General features: G+C 38.3%; 1 protein-coding gene across 6 annotated transcripts in view; it reads right to left on the minus strand.

Annotated features, from left to right (window-relative positions):
* The window catches only part of UBA6 (ubiquitin like modifier activating enzyme 6), a 110,382-nt gene that overhangs the window by 9,257 nt on the left and 79,761 nt on the right, over positions 1 to 21,364 (minus strand). For 5 of the 6 annotated variants that reach the window (XM_087713231.1, XM_087713227.1, XM_087713230.1 and 2 more), the window contains 10 exons: positions 17,528 to 17,579; positions 17,384 to 17,447; positions 16,209 to 16,278; positions 14,453 to 14,524; positions 12,805 to 12,837; positions 8,746 to 8,863; positions 7,301 to 7,494; positions 7,021 to 7,148; positions 6,050 to 6,137; positions 5,692 to 5,786 (listed from right to left, as the gene is read on the minus strand). In XM_087713231.1, coding sequence (XP_087569357.1) covers positions 5,692 to 5,786; positions 6,050 to 6,137; positions 7,021 to 7,148; positions 7,301 to 7,494; positions 8,746 to 8,863; positions 12,805 to 12,837; positions 14,453 to 14,524; positions 16,209 to 16,278; positions 17,384 to 17,447; positions 17,528 to 17,579 — 914 coding nt within the window. The remainder of the gene's footprint in view (positions 1 to 5,691; positions 5,787 to 6,049; positions 6,138 to 7,020; positions 7,149 to 7,300; positions 7,495 to 8,745; positions 8,864 to 12,804; positions 12,838 to 14,452; positions 14,525 to 16,208; positions 16,279 to 17,383; positions 17,448 to 17,527; positions 17,580 to 21,364) is intronic. The other variant, XM_087713229.1, reaches the window with a different exon arrangement.

Genomic DNA, 21,364 nt, shown 5'->3' on the forward strand with positions numbered 1-21,364 from the left:
ATAAACCTAGCAGGTGGTTAGCTTATCAGATTAGGAAAAAAAAGAAAACTCGAAATATATCTAAATTGACCTACAAAAGGAAGGAGGTATTTCAACAGGATGAGATTCAAAAGGCATTTCGGGAATTTTTTACAGAGTTGTACAAGGGGGATAAAATTAATGGTTTAGATATAGACAAATACTTAGATAAAGAAAAAAATACCCTTAGTTAAAGAAGAACACAGGCAAAAATTGAATCAACCAATAACCTCGGGGGAAATTTTACAGGTAATTAAACAGTTAAAGTCAGGGAAAGCACCAGGCACAGATGGCTTGACAGTGGCTTACTATAAAAACTTACAGTTGGAAATGGTAGAACCTCTTAGAGAATTATTTAACAAGATTCAAATGGAAGGTAAGGTACCTCCTTCATGGAAGACAGCCTTTATATCTTTGATACCCAAAGAAGATCAAGATACTACTCAACCAAAAAACTACAGACCTATTTCATTACTTAATGTAGACTACAAATTTTTTACTAAAATACTAGCAAATAGGTTAATGCTGGTTATCCAACAATTGATACACGCTGATCAAACAGGTTTTATACAAGGGTGACAGATGAAAAGTAATGTTAGATTAATTATTAATGCATTAGAATACTTGGGAAAGAACAATCAAATCCCTGCTGCGTTCATATTTCTGGATGCTGAGAAAGCCTTTGATCGAATTAATTGGCAATTTTTGCTGAAGATATTGCAAAAAATGCAGATAGGAGATAGTTTTTTACAAGCAATCAAAGCAATATATCAACAGCAAACAGCTCAAATTATAGTTAATGGAAGTTTAACAGAATCCTTTCAAATTGGAAAGGGTACAAGACAGGGCTGTCCTTTGTCCCCACTATTGTTTATTATAACTTTGGAAGTATTATTGAATAAAATTCGGGGCTTGGAGGGCCTAAAAGGAATTACGGTTAGGCAGCAAGAATACAGAGTGCGGGCTTTTGCGGATGATTTGGTCATAATATTGGAACAACCGCAGGAATCCAGTATGGTTTTAATGAATACGATTAATCAATATGGTCAAGTGTCTGGTTTTAAAATAAACTTAGGGAAAACGAAAATATTAGCCATAAATATGAATACTAAACAAAAGGAGGAGTTAGGAGGAATGTTAGGATGTGAGGTAGTCAAAAAGGTTAAATATCTCGGAGTTAATATTTCAATCTCAAATGGGAAATTATACAAGTATAATTATGAACCACTCTGGCATAGTATATAGATAGAGATGAGAAAATGGGAGAAGTTACACTTATCTTTGCTGGGAAGAATTGCGGCAGTGAAAATGAATATCTTACCAAAATTTTTATTTCTTTTCCAAATGTTACCTATACTTTAAAAAGATGCAAATCTTTTAGAATGGCAGAAGGGTATCAATAAATTTGTATGGGCAGGAAAGAAGCCAAGAGTAAAGCTGAAAATAATGCAAGATATACGCGAGAGGGGAGGCTTGAAACTACCCAATTTAAAACTATATTATGATGCAGTGGTGTTGTCCATAATTAGTGATTGGATCAATTTAACTAATGATAGGATACTGAACCTTGAGGGATATGATCTGGTATATGGTTGGCATGCTTACTTGTTATTTAACAAAAAACTGGACAAAAATTTTAAAAGTCATATTTTAAGAAATGCTTTACTGAGGGTTTGGAAAAAATATCAACATAAATTAAATGATAAGATACCTATGTGGGCAATTCCTAGACATGCAATTGAGAATATAAATATAGCACAAAAACAGGATAGAATTACTTATAGACAGCTTCTTATTTTGGAAGGAGGGGCACTACAATTAAAATCCTTTGAGGTATTAAAAGAGGAGAAGGCAGTTCAAACATGGTTCCAGTATGGGCAATTACAGGCCAGGTGGAAAATAGATCAAAAATTGGTTTTGTCCAAATTGAGGACAACTTATTTAAACAAATAAGAGATCAAAGTTTAATGCATATAAAGAGGATACATAATGTATTAATACAGATAGATTCGGAAACAGAGTTAGTTAAAGATTGTATGGTAAAGTGAGCTCAAAATATTGAAGAACCAATAATGTTGGATACATGGGAAAAAATTTGGGTAAGAAATGTGAAATTTACACAAGCTCAAAACCTGAGAGAAAATTTTTACAAGATGTTCTATAGATGGCATTTAGATCCTAAAAAGCTGGCTTCTATGTATCCAAATTTACAACCCAAATGTTGGAGATGTGGTTCTCTCGATGCTACCTATTTCCATATATGGTGGACTTGCCAAAAGGTTAAGGCATTTTGGATAAAAATATGGTGGATTATGCAAAATATCTTCAAAAGAAGGATAAAGTTTACTCCTCAGTTATTTTTGCTAGGTATATGTACTGACTTTACAGCGCTAGAGACTAACTTGATCCTGCACTTAATAACGGCAGCAAGACTGTTGGTGGCGCAATACTGGAAGAAGGAAGACCTGCCTACAACTCAAGAATGGACATTGAAAGTTACAAATTTAGCCGAGATGGCTAAAATATCGGCATATCTTAAACATCACTCAAATGAGAGATATAAACAAGACTGGAAAAAATGGATTGACTATATACAAAATAAATATGGGACTAAGAAATTCCAGTTAGCCTATGCTTAAGATCAGGAATGATTGAAATTGTTTAAAGTTAGCTTAGCAAGAAGAAGCTAAGATCAATGTAGAAATGTTATTAATTTTTTTATTTCTTTTTTCTCAATAGATTTTAGACTGTGTTTGTTAAAAATCTATACCGTGTACGGGTTCTGGGAAGTCGGGGGGGAGGAGGTGGGAGGTCGGGGGGAGGGTGGGGGGAGGGAGGGATATATCTTAGGCTAGACACGATGTGTTAGATCTCAATGCAATGTGACTTCACATGTATACTGTTTTTCTTTAATTTTTCTTTAAAAATAGGATAAGCCAAGTACATTAACATATAGTGGAGAAGAAGGCGGGGCTTAGCAGTGAGAAGACGGAGTTTCAGGCCATTCCTGAAATTCCCCTATTCCGGAAGAAATGGACGGGTCGTTTACGACCCTAGCTGTCCCGGAGAGACAGTGAAGGTTTGGGGAGATCCAGTGACCTCAGAGACGTCCGCAGGTCTCGGGGGGGCTCAGATTTCAACCCCTTTTGCCATACCTTCCTGGATTAGCTGATGCTAACCGAAACTGCAGGCAGCCCCTAAGAATGTAGAAGTGTTTCCAACTGGTAAGCTGATTTTATTACTCAAAGAGAGAGACGGTCCGCACTAAAATTTAAGCTAATTGAAACCAAAGAACAGAAGAATCTAGCGGCGAATTGGTTTTTTTAAATGGATTTATGGCTGGTGGTTACTCTATTTCTTAAATGTTTTGAATGTTTTTTACATGGATAAAGGAAAGTTTACTTTACTTCAACAATCCCTCACGGCTCTCCTTAAGTGGGCTGTAAACCAATTTACTATAATTTGGCTTCTTATAACCTGACACTTTTATTGCTTGGCTGTGTTGGTCTAAGATCAGATAAGACTGCATAGCTCCCAGCGTGTCCCTACTTGCAAATTTCATCTCCGTCACATCATGGCGTCTGTACTTGCTTCAAGTGATTCATTTCAAAAGATTTTTTCTGCTTTTCAGAAGTTGTTCGATACTTATGAAAAATCTGAAAAAAAATCTGAAAAAAAAATGGACTAGCTCTTGTTTTTAACATCAAAATATGAAAGAAAGAGTCAGAGCGTTGAATGTTTGAGCGCTCCTGAAATCCAAATGAAGAATGTCAGAAAGGAAGTTTCTCAACCTGCTGACACGCCAGGCGTCTGTTTTACTTCGGAGGCAGAAAGAGATGTAACGTTTGAAAGGGGGGCCATACAGAAAATTTATCTTAAAAGACAGATTCCAGGAGGAATGAGAAACATTAAAGAATCTATACTTTATGAAATATTATTTGCAGAACTTTCGACACCACCCTTGAAAGTCAAAGACAAATTGATTGGAACAAGCCAAGGACAACGTTATTATGTCAGAGGCACCCTAAGCAAAAAGGTGCGAAGATATTTCTGTTTGGACTTGCTTATAAAAACGTTTGGGGAATTTGTTTTAGGAATGGTAAGAGGACTAAGGAAGTTTTGCTATTGGAGAGACATAGGCTGACAGACTGAAGAATACAATTGAAAATTAGCTGAATCTAATTACTCTTATTTGTAATAGATATAGCTGAATAATAATTGATATTGATAGTAATGTATATAATGTGGAGTTGATATGATAAATAAATTGGATATAAGAAAGGAAGGTTGGATTTTTGGATTATATATAAAGGATATTAATTACAATAATTATCACTATTAAAAAACTAAATAAAATATATACAGTTAAATGTTAATTAATATGGGGAAAATGTTACAATATATGATATAACTAAATATTATGGATGTTCAGCTAAAATAGGATATGAGGATTTGATGTTAATAGAGGATTTTACAAACAAGTAAATGAAATGTCAGCATGTGTTATGGATTAATCCTTTGGCATAGTTAAGGATGAAGGATGTTTAAATAACTATAGTTAACTAAAAGTGGAGGTATAATGATGTTAACATGGTAAACATTTGAGTTAAGCTATTTGAATTAATATGAATTAATGGAAGAGATGCACCAAAGCATGTTGTAACCTGCCGATATACTTTTTCTTTTTTATAATTTATACCTGTGTTTCTTTTTTTTCTTTTTTGTTTTTTCTTCCCTGCCTTGTCTTTTGTCCTTTTTTTCTTTTTTGTTTGTTTTTTGCTTTTTTTCTTTTTCTTTTTGATTTTTTTTCTTTTCCCACTGGTGTGGGCATGTATTGTTTGAGATTATTACCTTTATTAATATTTTTAAATAATAATTACAGTCAAATGAAAATTGATATATGACGATGGTGATATGTATGAATATCTGAGTTAAAATGCTCGAGTTAATATGAGTTATGTTTGTTGACTGTGGAGGAGATGTACCAAAGTTTATTTGTGATCGACTGATACACTTTCTATAGATGTAAAGAAAGATGTTGTACTTGTTTCAAATTAAAATTAAAAATTTTTATGTTAAAAAAAAACATATAGTGGAAATACACCAAGGGGAGGAGGATTAGGGAAGAAGAAAGATGGGTAGAGAGGGATGGGAGAGAGGGTGGGGGGAAGGCGAAAAGGAAGGGGGGAAGCAGATTTGGAGAGAGGAGTGGTAGAGGGCGAGGGGAAGTAGGGTAGAGGGGGATGATGGAGGGAAGATAGAAAGTTGGAGGGTGGTGGAAGAAAGAGGTGTATGGAGAATGGAAGAGGTATATTGGGCTTTTATTTTCTGGGGCATTATTGACAAGAGGAATTGATGCAATTATTGTTTAATACTGTATGATGTATACATGTGAGTGTATGAAAATGAAAATAAAATATACAATACAAAAAAAAAACCCAGAAGAAATGAAAACCAGACTATATCAAATCTAATGTTTGATGCTAAGCAATGTTGGATCTAGAAGAAGGCCGACTTCTCTTAACATTTGTGAGGAATAACCCAAACAACAAAAAATAGCATACCAATCTGTTTAAAAAAGAAATATGTCAACATAACCAGAGTAAAACAGATGTTTTTGGTAGAAACTCAAAGTTCCCATTAATTTTTGTGTTATGCCCAGTTAAAACTTACGTCAGCTTTAGTCGTTTAACGTGGCCAGGCATTACAGGTACATACAACATTTTGACTCCCTGGACAACCATGATTGGTTCAATTCCGTATTTTTCCTGTAACACAAACATTAAAAAAAATTCAACTGTATCACATAGAAAATGGAGCAGAAACAAAGGGGGGGAAAGCAATTCAGTGTGATCATTTTTATCTATTTGATATAATCTTTCTTTCTTTAGTAAACACATATTATAAAACAAAAACTTCAGCTGATGATAGCTAATAACTTAAAAGGCAGTAAAGCTTTTAATAAAATCTATCAGAACATTAACAGAACTCTCAATTATTTCTACCATATATTTTATTAAAAAAACCTTACTTTGACAGTATTTATGAAGTCCAATAGTGTGAAATTATCTTTCCCATGAATAGTCCATCTATCCCAGATTGTGAAAGATATTCCATTTCTGTTACAAAATAAGAATAAAAAGCATTTTTGTAAATCCCTAAAATAGTGCTGGGGAATAAGAAATTGCCAAACTGAGCTTTCAAGTTGCACAGCAAAGGAAAAAAAATAGTTTTATTTGTTAAATGTTGATAGCTGGTTGCCAAGCCAAAGTCATATTGAATTAGCCCTCCGAATCATTGACTAGATGGGCTGCTATGGCAGGTAGGTAAATAGGTAGGTAGGTAGGTAGGTAGGTAGGTAGGTAGGTAGGTAGGTAGGTAGGTGGGCGGCTAGGTAGCTAGGTGGAGGGAGGGAGGGAGGGGGAGAGGGTATTAGAACAATTATAGTAACAAAATATTACAACTCCCTCACTATAACTTCACACGAATAGGGAGGAGCCTGTTTCAGGCATTTTTGTAAATTAATTTCTTGGAATGGACTTAAACCACACTTCTCTGATAGTTGGTTTGGTAATGGATCTTTTCATTGTCTATCAAAGACACCCCTTATGCCTCCTACCTTGGAATTGTTACCTATTTCTTTTAATCCAAATATTCATCGTGCTCTGTAGTGTAACACTATGAACACTTAGAGCTTTGTTCCATATAAAATACAGAATGTATGGAATGTTTAGAATTCTACCCTATCAGAACATAACTTTGTGGAAATATTTCAATGAGACATTTTAGGAAATGCTGTTTTTCCCCGTCCCCCCCCCCCCCAAAAAAAATTAGAACAAAATATTATTATATATTTGTGTTTCCTGTCTGGCAGCAGGTAATGTTCTAAAATATTAACTTTGCTGATAAACTTTTTTCCAGTTGCATAATAATACTTAATGTATACAGATATTTCATTGAAAAATTGTATATTTAAAATATATCCTGTTTTAATATCTTTACCTTATTTCTGTTTTTCTAACTGCAGCTGTTTCTGAAAAGACAATTATTGGAATGGCCAAGTTGAAAAAACAGTTCTTATATGCTTGAAATGGGCAGACACCCACTACTTTGATCAATTCCAAAGCAACCTAGAGAAGAAAAAGAAAGGAATATAAAACCAGGGAAAACTGACATATTTCAACTGACATATTTCATCAACTAAAATAACATTGGATGTGTGCAACATACATCTATAAACTTGTGTATTTTTGTATTTGAACAAAAATGCAATCTTACTCACCAAGCCAGATACAGCTGCGGTAGAAGTTGCAATAGCAGGGATAATTTTTCCAGCTATACGTTTTGTTTTCAATCTATCTGCAGGTTCAATGTTATACACTTTGGCGCGCAAATTGGAAGCTGCTGTAATAAAGTCTATGTGGCCATTACTGTCATCATCTTTTTCAAAGTTAAGTTCCTTCATCTGTAAATCACCTAATCAGAAACCAAATTTCTTTATTATTTCATAATTATTTTAAATATTTATTTAATTTTCCTTAAGTAAAATTTTGTTTGTACTAACAGTATTTGAAAAGCCATAAAATGGGAAATTATTAGAAATATTAATCAGCTGCAGAAACTTCCTTCTGGAATAAGGAAAATTTAATAAAATGAAGGTATCTTTTAGCAAAAAGGAATAGATTGGAATTAACCATATTTTAAAAACAATGTACTTATAGAAAGAAGAACTCTATAAATAAAATTGCAGGATCTACTTATATCAAGAGGCAACCTATCTATTGTTCTATACAGAACCACTTTTTCATTAATGTAGAATAGTTAAAAACTTAGCATTCTAAAGTCTTAGGAAAAGCAAAAATATGCATTTAACAAAACATGATATGGTCATAAAAATTTAGCTTGTTTAGCTGTTGAAAAACAGACTTACAATTTGAAAGAGTCCTTTATTCTATTTTGATTTTCTTATAGAGTGAGTCATTCCGATTTTATGATTGCAACAATTGTATGCAGTAGTATGTGCTGATAAATGTTTAAGAACCAGCTTCATTAGCTCCATTGGTGCCATCACACCAAGCCATTAGTCACAATACAATTTATTAGCATGCTAGTACCTGAGCTCAGCCTTCTACCAGCTGGCAAAATTCCTACAGTTTTATGAATCAGCTCTTGTGAGCCAGTACGAGCTGTCTCTTAACACATCACTGTGCTTCATTCTTGAGGCAGCCATATTTGGACAAAGACATATGCTAAAGCATTCTATATAGCAATAAAATTAGTTGATCAATCAATAAAAACAAATCTATTTGGAGTGCCTTAAAAACCTTGAAAGAGCTTAATCTGACTACTAATAAATGCTAATTTTATGGAAAACATAAGTCTTTCACCTGTTATAGTACTACTAATAATTAACTTTCAAGTACTAAAGATGTGCTAGGTTTCTTAGTGAGAGTTTGCCCTCCAGTAAATTATTGAAAGAAGCCAAATTGTGTGCCATATCTGAAGTCAAATCCTCTCTGATCTGGCATTCATATAAAATCCCTTTTCCTGAAAATCTTTTATTCTCTTTTCCTTTCCATTGTGGCTCTTCCTTTTTTCTACATATTTATCAATTGTTTGATGTATCTTGATGTAAATTTTATATAACTGTTTTTAATGTATACATATATTGAGTGGATGAATCTGATTAAAAATCAATTTTCTATATTTCTAATAATGGATACTAACTTTTTGTAGCTTTGTTGGCCAAGATAGCACTCTCCAATTGAAGAAGAGCATTTCTTTCATCCTCACTGCTTACAGGAATAGGATCAGGTTTCCGTACTGCTTCATCTGTTTGTACAACCTATAAACATTAACAATAAATAGTACAACAAATATTTTATTTAAATTAATTGAGAAAAAGATTACTGCTTATTATAAAATATAAAAATAAAACATCAGGGGAAAATACTATTTTTCATTGCAGTACAATGTAAAGTAACACATTTTGGGATTGACACTAAATGCACTTAAACTGAGAAGATAGGTATAAAAGCAGCAGACTACTAGAATATGCCTAAAAGCCAAGTACCAAAATTATGACTCATGCTTTAGGGAAGACTCAGATATATGGTAATTCTCAACTTATGACCTTAATGAAGTCTGCAAATGGAGTGAGAGATCTACCTGCTGAAAGATGGCACCTCCTTTCCATGTGGAGAACTAGTGTTTACCCAGCCGCTTGGAGAACAAAATACTGCTTGCCAAAGAAGGAGTCTCTTCTTCAGGTAGTTATTTTGCTCTCAGTGAAGCTGAATGAAGAAGTCCCTCCATGAGGGATCTTTTTCAGCAAGCCTCTTCAAGAGCAAAATGCTGCTTGCAAAGAGCCCAGATCGCAATCATCTAACCACGGGGGCATTCCAACAGCCATTACTTTGAACCCCTTTATTAAGCTGATCAGTTACAAAGTTGATGCGTGCCGGCATGGAATTTTTATAAATGCAGAAAATGGCATCATGTATGAACTTAAAGAACGTTTGAAAACAACATTATTATATCAATCAAGAAGGAATTATGCATTAATTTTTTGGCTAAATAAATATAACCAGTTTATTGTATTTATATGCATGCATGCATGCGTGCGTGCATGCATGCATGCATACATACATACATACATACATACATACATACATACATACATACATACATACATACACACAAGTGTGTATGTATTTATATGGCTGCCTAACTTAATAACTATGGGTGGCTCACAACAGCAAGATTTGTGAGCAAGTTGCGGCCCTCACAGTATCGCTGGAGTCATCTGACTGTGATTTAGATTCTGGCTACTGACTCACACTTACAAAGGTTGTAATGTCCATGGATATTTGATTATCATTTACAACCTTCCTACAAGAAAAGTCAATGAGGAAGATAATAAGTTATTCTGCTAAGTACCCTTAGCCTTTTTGCATTCACATGCTACCACTCTGCCCATACCCCAGCCTTCCTGTGCTCATGCCAGACTATTCATTCCCTGGCTTTTCTATATGCCCACTGTGATATCCTTGCATGCTCTCACTATATGCCATCCACTCCACAATCTTAGACATGCACCCTGCTATCCACACACTCAGCCTTCTTTCACCCTTATCATGCTGTCCAAGCACATATTCTCCTTCACTGAGATGCAAACTGAACCCAGCTTCCCAAGCTTTTCCTCAACTTATACATGCCCTGCACTCTCCTGGGGTTTTCTCCTCCCCTACTCCACTCATATCTGTTCTGTCCCCTCTTCTCCGCTCGTTAACAGCGACAGGCAGACAAACGTAAAAGGAACTCACTTTATCAGTTCTTGGCTCAGACTGGCTGCGAGCCCAAAAATAATATAAATAAAGTCTCTGACCAGATAACAAAATACAAAACAAAACTCTTACAACGCAATGTACTTCTCCAAGTGTCTCCTTGAATCAGGGTTACAGAAAGCAAATCACAAACAAACCATGACCGATGAATGACTGAATGCATGAATGAACGAACCAAGGAATGTTGACTCCTGCAACCAGGGCGTGGCACCATCCGTCCTTTTATCCCCAGAACATGCCACTAACGAGCCCCAGTTGCAGTGTTAATCTTGCATCCCGAAAAGACTCACAGAAGATGTCTGCTGAGTCACAACACTATCCCCTACTGCAGGGCCCTTTCCCCGGGTTCCAATGGATGCGGTCGGAATGACTTGTCCACAAGATGACCCGCACCCATTTCCTGTGGTGCCTTTTTCATGAGTCCCAAACCTCTGCAGGAATAGCCCCCTTGAATCAGAACTTCTTAGGTATCCGGTGGCCACCATGTTTCCTTCCGCCCTTCACGGCGTCAACACCCCATCCAGGATCCTCCACCCTCTGCAAGGCCGACCCACCAGCCCCCCTACTGTCGGAGGTTGATGGCAGCTCCACCAGCTTCGGCCGAGCCTTAACACCCTGTCCAGGGTCCTCCACCCTCTGCAAGGCCGACCCACCAGCCCCCTTACTGTCGGAGGCTGGCGGGCGCTCCAACAGCTCCGGCTGAGCCCTAACACCCTGTCCAGGGTCCTCCACCTCATCTAAGGCCAACCCACATGACCCATCGCCGTTGGAGTCCGGCGGCAGCTTCCCCGACTCCTGTCGAGCCGCAGAGCCCTTCCCCCGGTTCCGACCATCGGGGTGCGGCCCAGAAGGGTTGGTGACAGCCTCCACCGAACATGGTCCAAGACACTGGTACCCCGCCGGGAACCTCGAAACAAAGTCCAATGCTGCGGGGACCGGAGTCGATAAAGGCTGGAATCTTGGTGGAGTTCTCCTTGCAGACCTGGCCCGTTGGCATTGGGCACATGACTCCACGCACCTCCGCACGTCATTTTTCAGATGGGGCCACCAAAATTGACGGGAGGCCAGGCGCAACATCCGAAAAAAAAACCAATGTCTTGATGCAGACGCGCAATGAATCTGCTAGAGCACCCGTCGACGGATGTGCCCTGCGGGAACATAGAGCCAGTCCCGACACTTCAAACGATCCCCTTCCCAAAGTCCATGGGGACGCCGGTCCCACTTCCGTCTTTCGTCGCTCCACCCAGTCGTCACCCCGCTGCGCATCCCGCTTCAGAGACTGCTTGCTCACGGGATGACAAACGGCAGCGCAGAATGCAACAGGTAGAACAGTCCGAGGTGGAAGCGAGTTTGCAGGGTCAGAGTTCTCTACTTTACTCGGCAGGGCATCCGCCCTGGGACTCCACCCCCCCCCCAAACACACGCTACCTTGTGCAAATGGGGTATCACGGCCGCACAAACATGCTGGTTGTCCGACATGATAGTGCATTGCTGAGGGATGGCTGCAGTCCGTGCAACCCTTCTGTTCTTCTTGGGGCAACTCCCAGCCAGGTGTCCAAGATCTCCACAGTAGAAGCACAATCCCTCAGCACGTCGTCGGTCCATCTCTGTCCGTGACACTCGAGGTCTGACAGCACCCAACTCCATGGGCTCCTCCCAGTCCACTGCAGTCCCTTGCTGAACCGGCATGCTGGTGGTCTCCTGGAATGCACGTCGAGGCCTTTGCCTCTGCAGCCGGGCATCTATCCGGAGGCACAGGTGGACCAACGCGTCAAACGTCGGTGGCCTGTCCACCCTCGCCAGTTCATCCTGCAAGGCCTCAGATAATTCATCCTGGAATGTGTCCATTAGAGCTGGTTCATTCCACGTGGAATCCTGGCTACGCAGCCTGAATTCAGTCACATAGTCCTGCAATGAACCACTCCCCTGCTGCAGTGACTTCAGACTTCTAGCTGATGTTTCCCCCTTGATAGGATCTTCAAACATCCGTTTGAAGTACTGACAAAAGCCCTGGAAATCATCCAACAAAGAGCTCTGCTGAATTAACAAGGGGGTAGCCCAATGGGCAGCTGTGCCTGAGAGCAAACTGATAATGAATCCCACCTGCATCCGGTCAGTGGGAAAGTCCTCTGCTCTCAAACTCAGGAACAGCTGGCATTGTCCCAGAAACGCGGCAAACATGCCCAGACTCCCATCATATTTATCTGGCATGGCTACTGGGCCCTTCCTCTTTGGCTGGGGGGGGGGAGGTTTGCAGCTCTCTGCAGCTGTTTAATTTGGTCCGACAACATCGCAATTTGTTGTGCCATTAGCCTATTTTCAGCCATTAATTGTTCCATAATTAATGAAATGGAGGCTTGTCAGGCAGGAGTCAAACTGTTCTGTCCCCCTTCTCCGCTCGTTAACAGACGACAGGCAGACAAACGTAAAAGGAACTCACTTTATCAGTTCTTGGCTCAGACTGGCTGCAAGCCTAAAAATAACATAAATAAAGTCTCTGACCAGATAACAGAATACAAAACAAAACTCTTACCACCCAATGCACTTCTCCAATTGTCTCCTTGAATAAGGGTTACAGAAAGCAAATCACAAACAAACCATGACCGATGAATGACTGAATGCATGAATGAACGAACCAAGGAACGTTGACTCCTGCAACCAGGGCATGGCACCATCCATCCTTTTATCCCCAGAACATGCCACTAACGAGCCCCAGCTGCAGTGTTAATCTTGCATCCCGAAAAGACTCACAGAAGACATCTGTTGAGTCACAACACATACCTCTGGGTTTCTTACCTGACACTCTTAAAACTCACACCTCTTGTCCCAATCCCAGCCACTATAATTACCCTTGGGGTTGTTACACTGGCTGGGACTGACTGGATTGTTGTTGCTAAGTGATGTGGTTACACAATGTCACACTTTGTGATTGAATCACTTAGCAATGAAAATCACAATCTCAATTGCCATCAGAAGGACTATTTGTAATAGAAGAAGTCAGAGATTTGTTCCTTGACTTATAAAAGCTGTTGTTCCTGGAGGTTCTATCTGTTCTATTTTTTCAGGTTTCTTACCCAACTCACTGTGGCAGAACTTTTGTGGATCACAGGTTTTGTCACTAAAAAGAATGACTGAGGCTTTCAGGTCTCCTTTTTCCTTCTTTGGTGTTTTTTTCCCCTCTATCTCCAGAATTCTGCTAAGGACACTCACCCAACTTAATTCATTCTATGTTTGGCACAATTTATTTCAGGATAACTAGCATTTTGTCTGTCTGTCTGTCTGTCTGTCTGTCTGTCTACCTACCATCCATCCATCCATCCATCCATCCATCCATCCATCCACTGTGTTTTCCCCAAATTAAGACCCAGTCGTATTTTCTTCTGGGCCCCAAAATAAGCACTAGGTCTTATTTTTAAGGGATGTCTTACCCACTTACCTTAGGACCACCATAGCCAGCCTCCCACACCCTGACACCTGTCGCGCTGCTGCCTGATTTTTTCAGCCACTTTCAGCCACAGACATTCACAGCCATACGTTGTGTGGCTTGCCGTGTTGATGCCACTGCTCATGGCAGAAGGCGCTGCGGCAGGTTGCGCCATTGCGAGCATGAGTGGCGGCACCAGTGCGATGAGCCACATGGCCTCCTGCTGCTAGTGGCAGCAGCAGTGCAATGAGCCATGTGGCGTCTGGCTGAGAGCAACTGCAAGCAGCCGAAGATGTCAGGCAGCAGTGCGACAGGTGTAGGGACATGGAAGGCCTGCTGCACTAGTCCTAAGGTAAGAAGGTACAGGTCACGTGGGGCAGCTTCACCACCATCCTTCCCCTAGCTTGATTTTTATGCATGCGCCTCACTTCACCTCGTACAATCAAACAATGGGACAGAGTGGGCAGGGTCTTAACTAGGGCTTATTTTGGGGATAGGGCGTATATTAGACACACATAAAATCAAGCTGGGGCTTATTTTTGGATAGATCTTATTTTCGGGTCTCTATCTATCTCCATTCATCCATCTATCTATCCACTATCCTAGGCAATAATCAGAAAAAAAGACAAAAAGAAGATACACATTATTCAACAGTTGAACTTACTTTGTTAGAAGGTCGAAATTCTTGAATTTTTAACCCAGTAATTATCTTGAAAATAGTGTCTTGTGATACATCCTATATTTTGTTTAAAAAAAACAACAACCCAATAATTATAAACTGTCTGAAACAGGCACTCTTCAAAGTTTATCAAAATATGACTGTTTCCTAGACAATATTTCTTTCCCACATATAAAATTATATGAATAAAATAGCAAAGTTGATTATTGTCTTTTGTTAAAAGACAATATTTTAATGTAATATTTTAATATTACAGAATGGAAATAATCTCAATGTGTGTATACTTATGTATATATTTTTGTGAAAAATTAGATTATAATTGATAAGGATAAATATATTGCAAGAAACCCCCCCTCAAAAGTAGAGTATCAGGAAGCATATTTAAGATAAAATGAAGAGCGAGAATATTCAACTCAGAAGATTTATTTGAAACATCTGTTATAAGGATTCTTACTCCTTTAAATCTAACTAAACACTGGATTTAAAAGGTTTTTCCCCTGTTTCTTGAATTTTCAAGTTACTCTGAAAAACTAACAAAAACAGACTACAGGTAGTCATTGAGTTATGACTTAATAAAGACTGCCATTAGGTTTGAAAATTGGGACAATGTTGAATGAGCTGCCTCAAGTAACAACCAGCTCTCCCTGCTCTCCCCAATGCATTTTCTGAGGCTAGTGGGGAGATCCTGGGATGCCTAACAGGCACAAGCCTGCCTGCTTCAGGCTTCTCTAGGCCTTCCTCACCCGTAAGCAGGCCTGCAACACAGATAACTGTCTTGCTAGGGAAAAACAATGAGGAAAAAAAATACTGACTGCTCCTGTCTTTCCTAATTCTGTCTCTGCCCTTCCTCCTATTAAGATGTCCTGGATTTGGGGGCCAAAAAAGGATCAGTTACCTTGCCTTTCAGGGCTTTCTACTCCGATCACCTGGCCAGCAGAAGATTTCAAAGCTCTTCTGCCATTTTCCTGGTTTTGAAAAGCCAGGCCTTGCATAAAAGGCAGCTTCAGGTATAGCTTCCTAAAACTTTTCCCTTATTTAATTTCATCCTTTCCTCAGAAAACCACATTTCAATAAAAATTTAAGAAACCAAAGAGCAGACTTGACTTGTTTAATTTTAGGGAAAAAAAATAGTTGCTAAAACTAAATTCCCCCTCTGCTTTCCAATCTCTATCCTTTTTAAAATACTTTACTCTAAGCTGAAGAGTAGAGGAATAAAGAAGCAAAGATATAAAACATTTCTGCAACTTTTTCCCTTGAACATCATCTCCAAAATTTGTTCAACAAAATAAAAGGATGCTGGGTGTTTGCAAGCTTCAAGTCTCCATCTGCCTGCTAGAGGAAGACAGCCTTAACTGGGCGCTAAGTCAGATGGACAGCTAAAGCTTCAAAGACATCCTCCATTTTGTGGTACAAGTCTCTAGTCAAGTAATTTTGGACATGGTTTTTTTCTTCTAAAGAAAACGCTATAGTAAGATTAGCGCAAAAATGACAACTGCTTCCAGGAGGCAAGGAGAGGCGCCCGAGAATTGCAAGTCTGATGGGATGGGGACTGCCTGCAGCATGCCAGTGGTCTGTCAAAAGGATGAATGATCACAGTATCACTGCAGCTGTTGCAACTTTGAAATAGGGTCATATATAGTTTTGGGTTATCGGTCATAACTTTAAATTGTTGTTAAGTGGCATGTTGTTTCTCAAGCACTACCTGTAGTGCGAATACTGCATCAGTTATTTGAAGGTTTACCTTTTCTGTAAAAGAGATACAATAAATTGTTGCAAACAGTTTTGCTGTACTCAGTATGAAACTGTAGTGCCTAAAAAAAAGGAGAGACAGATTGTAGGAAACTAAAACAAAAAGCTTTTCCAATTAAGTTTATAGCAAACTACATTTAACTGAATCTCAAGTCAAATCAGATTCCTTTGGAGAAAATAATTGATATTCTTAAACATAGCAAAATGTTCTGTGAGAATGTTCAGCATCAACCGATACCTTCCTAAAACTAGGACTGCCTTTTGAAAGTCTGCACAAAGTCACAATGTATACCTAGAAATATAATTTGTGGGACTTATTTTTGAATCATAGGTATTATTTCATCAAAGTTCTCCAATTATAATGCTCTGGAGAAAAGATGTTGAATACTTAGAGACAATGTTTTTCTAACATTTGTAGACAAGGAATTAATCTTTGGGTTTGTAAATTTTCATTATTTGTACCCTCCTTGTTATCCTTCCAACCAACCCACCAATCTTTTTCTCTGCTTCTGTTTCAGTCCATCAATTTATATTTAGAAACTTAAAATGATTATAAAGCACTATTATGCCAGAGCAAGTATTCAGGATGCTACTCTACCTCCATTAAATAAAATAAAAATAAGAATTATCAGCCCAAAGTTAATTGTTATTGGCTGTAGAAAACCAAATAAATGACTCAGAATTCCCATATCTTGATACGATTTGGAAACAAAAGGTGCATTTTTCCAATGGACATATGACAAAATACAGAGAAAGTACTTAAAGCAATGAATAATTTGGGGAGTTGGAAGTATCAGGAAACAGTATCTTGGATCTAGAATTTAAATCCTCATTTTGATATAAATACAAACCATTAGGCATGAATTTTCATTGAAATATTTCTAAAATTAGCACTTTCATGTGATTGGCATGTATAAAATATATGTTACTGAATGACATATTCAGAGATAACACTAAAGTATAGCCAAAAAAAGCAATTTTTTGTACATATGTAACACATGTGTACATCAGAAGGCTTTATTACAGGACTTAGAGCTTATTCTCAGTCATAAAAGATCTTTCGATACCATATTTGTATACAAATACCAATATAAAACTAGTTCTATAAATCTATAAATATTCTTGTCAATTACAATAACAACATATAAAAAAGAGAATTGTACTTACAAGGAGTCATTAAAATCAAACTGAATTGGAAAAGGTGGCCTTTTTGGTGATTGCCAAAACAAACCTGCCAATTCAAAGAAAAACAAATTAATTGCTAAAAACAGCAAAATTAAATTTGATAGAATATAAAATTACTGCACTTACTGCCATCCTTTAATCGTGTATCAATAGGAAATGAATGCAGTAACTGAAGAGCCTAAGTAAAAAAACAAATAGCATAGTTCAATGAGAGCGTGCACACACACACGCACACACACAGTTGCAAGGCAAAGTATGTGAACCCCTTGAGATTACGTGGAGTTTTGCATGAATTGATCATAAAATGTGCTCTGAACTTCATCTAAGTCACAACAATAGAAAAACACAGTCTGCTGAAACTAATACTACAAAAACATTATTGAATTGAATTGAATTTATTATATTTCTATGCCGCCCTTTTCCCCGAAGGGGACTCAGGGCGGCTCACAACCCAAGTCAAAGGGGAAGGGTACAAATAAGGAATAAAAAGACAGACAAAACAAAACATTAGATGTTGCCATGGTTTAATTGCACATAACATGTAAACATTCACAGTGCAGGGAGGAAAAAGTATGTGAACTGTTGGACTTAATAACTGGTTGACCCTCCTTTGGCAGCAATAACCTCAACCAAATGTTTCCTATAGTTGCATATCAGACCTGCACAATGATCTGGAGTAATTTTGGACCACTCCTCTTCACAAAACTGTTTCAGTGTAGCAATATTCTTGGGATGTCTGGTGTGAATCGCTCTCTTAAGGTCATGCCATAGCATTTCAATCAGGTTGAGGTCAGGACTCTGACTGGGCCATCCAGAGGGCGTATTCTGTGCTGTTGAAGCCATTTTTCTGTTGACGTACTTGTATGCTTTGGATCATTGTCCTGTTGCATCACCCATCCTCTGCGGAGCTTCAATTGGTGGACAGATGGTTGTACGTTTTCCTGCAAAATGTCTTGATAAACTCTGGAATTCATTTTCCCATCAATGACAACAATCCGTCCAGGCCCTGAAGCAGCAAAGCAGCCCCAAACCATGATGCTCCCTCCACCATGTTTTACAGTGGGGATGAGGTTTTGCTGTTGCTGTGCTGTCCCTTTTTTTCTCCACACATAGTGTTGTGTGTTTTTCCCAAACAACTCAATTTTGGTTTCATCTGTCCACAGTATATTTTGCCAGTAGTGCTGTGGAACATCCAGGTGCTCTTTTGCAAACTTCAAACATGCTGCAATATTTTTTTGGGGCAGCAATGGCTTCCTCCGTGGTGTCCTCCCATGTACTCCATTCTTGTTTAATGTTTTCCTTATTGTAGATGTGTTAACAAAATGTGTTAGCATGTTAGCATGTGCCAGAGATTTCTGTAGGTCTTTAGCTGACACTCTAGGATTCTTCTTTACCTCATGAAGCATTCTGCGCTGTGCTCTTGCATTCATTTTTACAGGATGACCACGCCTAGGGAGAGTAGCAACAGTGCTAACCTTTCTCCATTTGTAGACAGTCTGTCTTACCGTGGACACATGAACATTAAGGCTTTGGGAGATACTTTTGTAATCCTTTCCAGCTTCGTGCAAGTCAACAATTCTTGGTCGTAGGTCTTCTGAGAGCTCTTTTCTGCGAGGCATGGTTCACATCAGACAGTGCTTCTTGAAACCAGTAAACCTAAAACAGGTGTGTGTTTTTAAAGGGCAGAACAGCTGTCAGCAACACATCCAGTATCATCACACTGATTGGAGTCAAGGTTGGCTCACTCCTGGCTCCAATCAGTTCCTGGAGAAGTCATTAGGCTAGGGACTCACATACTTTTTCCTCTCTGCATTGCGAACGTTTACATGTTATGTGCAATTAAACCATGGCAACATCTAATGTTTGTGTAGTATTATTTTCAGCAGACTGTGTTTTTCTATTATTGTGACTCAGATGAAATTCAGAGCACATTTTATGACCAATTCATGCAAAACTCCACATAATCCCAAGGGGTTCACATATTTTTTCTTGCAACTGTATATATATGTTTTTCATTAATGAAAACATGGTACATGTAAATTATTCTAAATATCAGATAAGAAACTACAATAAAATACACATCACAGGACTTCTATTGTAAAATTCTTCCTTTGGAAAGTTTATTATGAACTAATATTCAAACAGTAATTACTATAAAGTAGGTGTGACCAACTTTTGGTTTGTCTGGGCCATGTTGCTCTTTTAAGAGCAATTTGTCTTGGGTCATATATAAACTATTTAATATTGTTATCATGAATATAAATAAAAAACTTCCTTTAATTTGTGAAACCTTGTGGAGCTGCATTCCTAGATGTCCAGGACAGGTTGCAACCCGTAGGCCCCAGGTTAGACGTTCTGCTGGTACGGGGTTGATAGCAATATCATTTAGTATAAAAATAATTTATTTCTTGTGGAATCTTCACCTAATTTTAATCTCAAAAATAGATTTTTGAAATTTGTATTTATCAATTTATCTAATGATACTAGGCTACCAGGAGTGCCAATTTGTTTACTTTTTCTGCTTTTGGGGTATAGGAAATTATCCCTCAGCTTTATTCCTCTTCTGCTAGTCTGCTTGGTAGAACTAATAAACTCATATATACTGTATATGCAAACATGCACATTAAAAGCCAGCATTATTTTCATGTGGCTGAAATAATAGCTAATAAAGTATTTGGCATATTTACAAAGATACTTTCGATTAATATTCAAAAGACATCTAAGGAAAAGGTTATTAAATAATAAACGTAGCTTTGCAAAAAAAAATTATTTCCCTATTTAAGGTCTAAAAATATTTTCTGCATGATCCCTGCAATGGAAGGATTTTGCCTCAGTTTGGGTATATTGGGATAAGTAAAAATAATATCAACTTGAAAAATCAAAGAAATCTTAACATCTGCTTGGTGAAGGTCACTTCCCAACATCATCTGGATTTTAAAAAATCATTGCTTTAGCAGTGAAACTTGCATCTCACTATCAAGGTCATCATTCTTATTTTGTACAGTTAATATTAGGAAAACAATATTTTGAATTATTAATAAGAAAAAAGTGATGCTTCCCGATTTATATATTACAGTGGAAAATATGGACATTTATCTAGCCAAACAGCTTTTAAAAGTGTATAATTGAACCAGTGGCAAATGAATTACTCTTTTAAGTTTTTTTAAAATGTCAATGTCTATTTAATAACTCTAGGATACTGCATATATTAAGCATAAATTAATTACCGGGTTTTCCCAAAAATAAGACTTTATATTTTTGTGGCTCCAAAATAAGCATTAGGGCTTATTTTCAGGCAACACAATATCAGTGTGATCAGAGTTCTCTTCGCACGGTGGCACCAGCAGCAGATAAAGGCAGAGGCACGGTGGAGGAAAGGCAGGCAATCCCAACATGCCATGCAGGCCACAGGCAAGCCAAATGATGTGACGATTAGCCTCCCACGGCCGGCCGCTTAGTACGTACCAATGTCTCTCAATTGGTCTATGGCCCACGCAGCATGTCCAAATCACTTACCTTCTCTCCTGCACCTTCATCTGCTGTCAGTGCTGCTGCATAAAAACGAGCCTTCTGTGGCAGGCCAGTCACTCCAGCCCATGACTCAGCTTTTCCTCACGGCTGGATTTGTGTGTCCCCCCCCCACCTCTGCCTGCTGCTTTAACAGGTAATCAACTCCCCTGCACTGCAGCTGCTGCTGGATACCATTGGTCCTCACACCCTGTATCTCCAGTGCTGGTTACACCCACCCACACCAACTTGCAGATGACGAACTTAACTGGGGCTTATTTTTGGAATAGGCCTTATATTAGCAGCACCGTTAAAAAATCAGAGTAGAATATATAGTTTAAATGAAAATAACAGTGCTTTCTAAAAATTTCAGCAGACCTTTCTAAGACAATGTCTCTAACTCTCATGCCCTCTATCCTCCTAGTTTTTAGCCACTAGTTAAATTTCATTTATTTT

The sequence above is a fragment of the Thamnophis sirtalis genome, unplaced genomic scaffold (assembly GCF_051295495.1).
Source record: "Thamnophis sirtalis isolate CommonGarterSnake01/CBP01778 unplaced genomic scaffold, rThaSir2_p1.2 scaffold_4, whole genome shotgun sequence".
In the NCBI taxonomy this organism is placed as follows: Eukaryota; Metazoa; Chordata; class Lepidosauria; order Squamata; family Natricidae; genus Thamnophis; species Thamnophis sirtalis.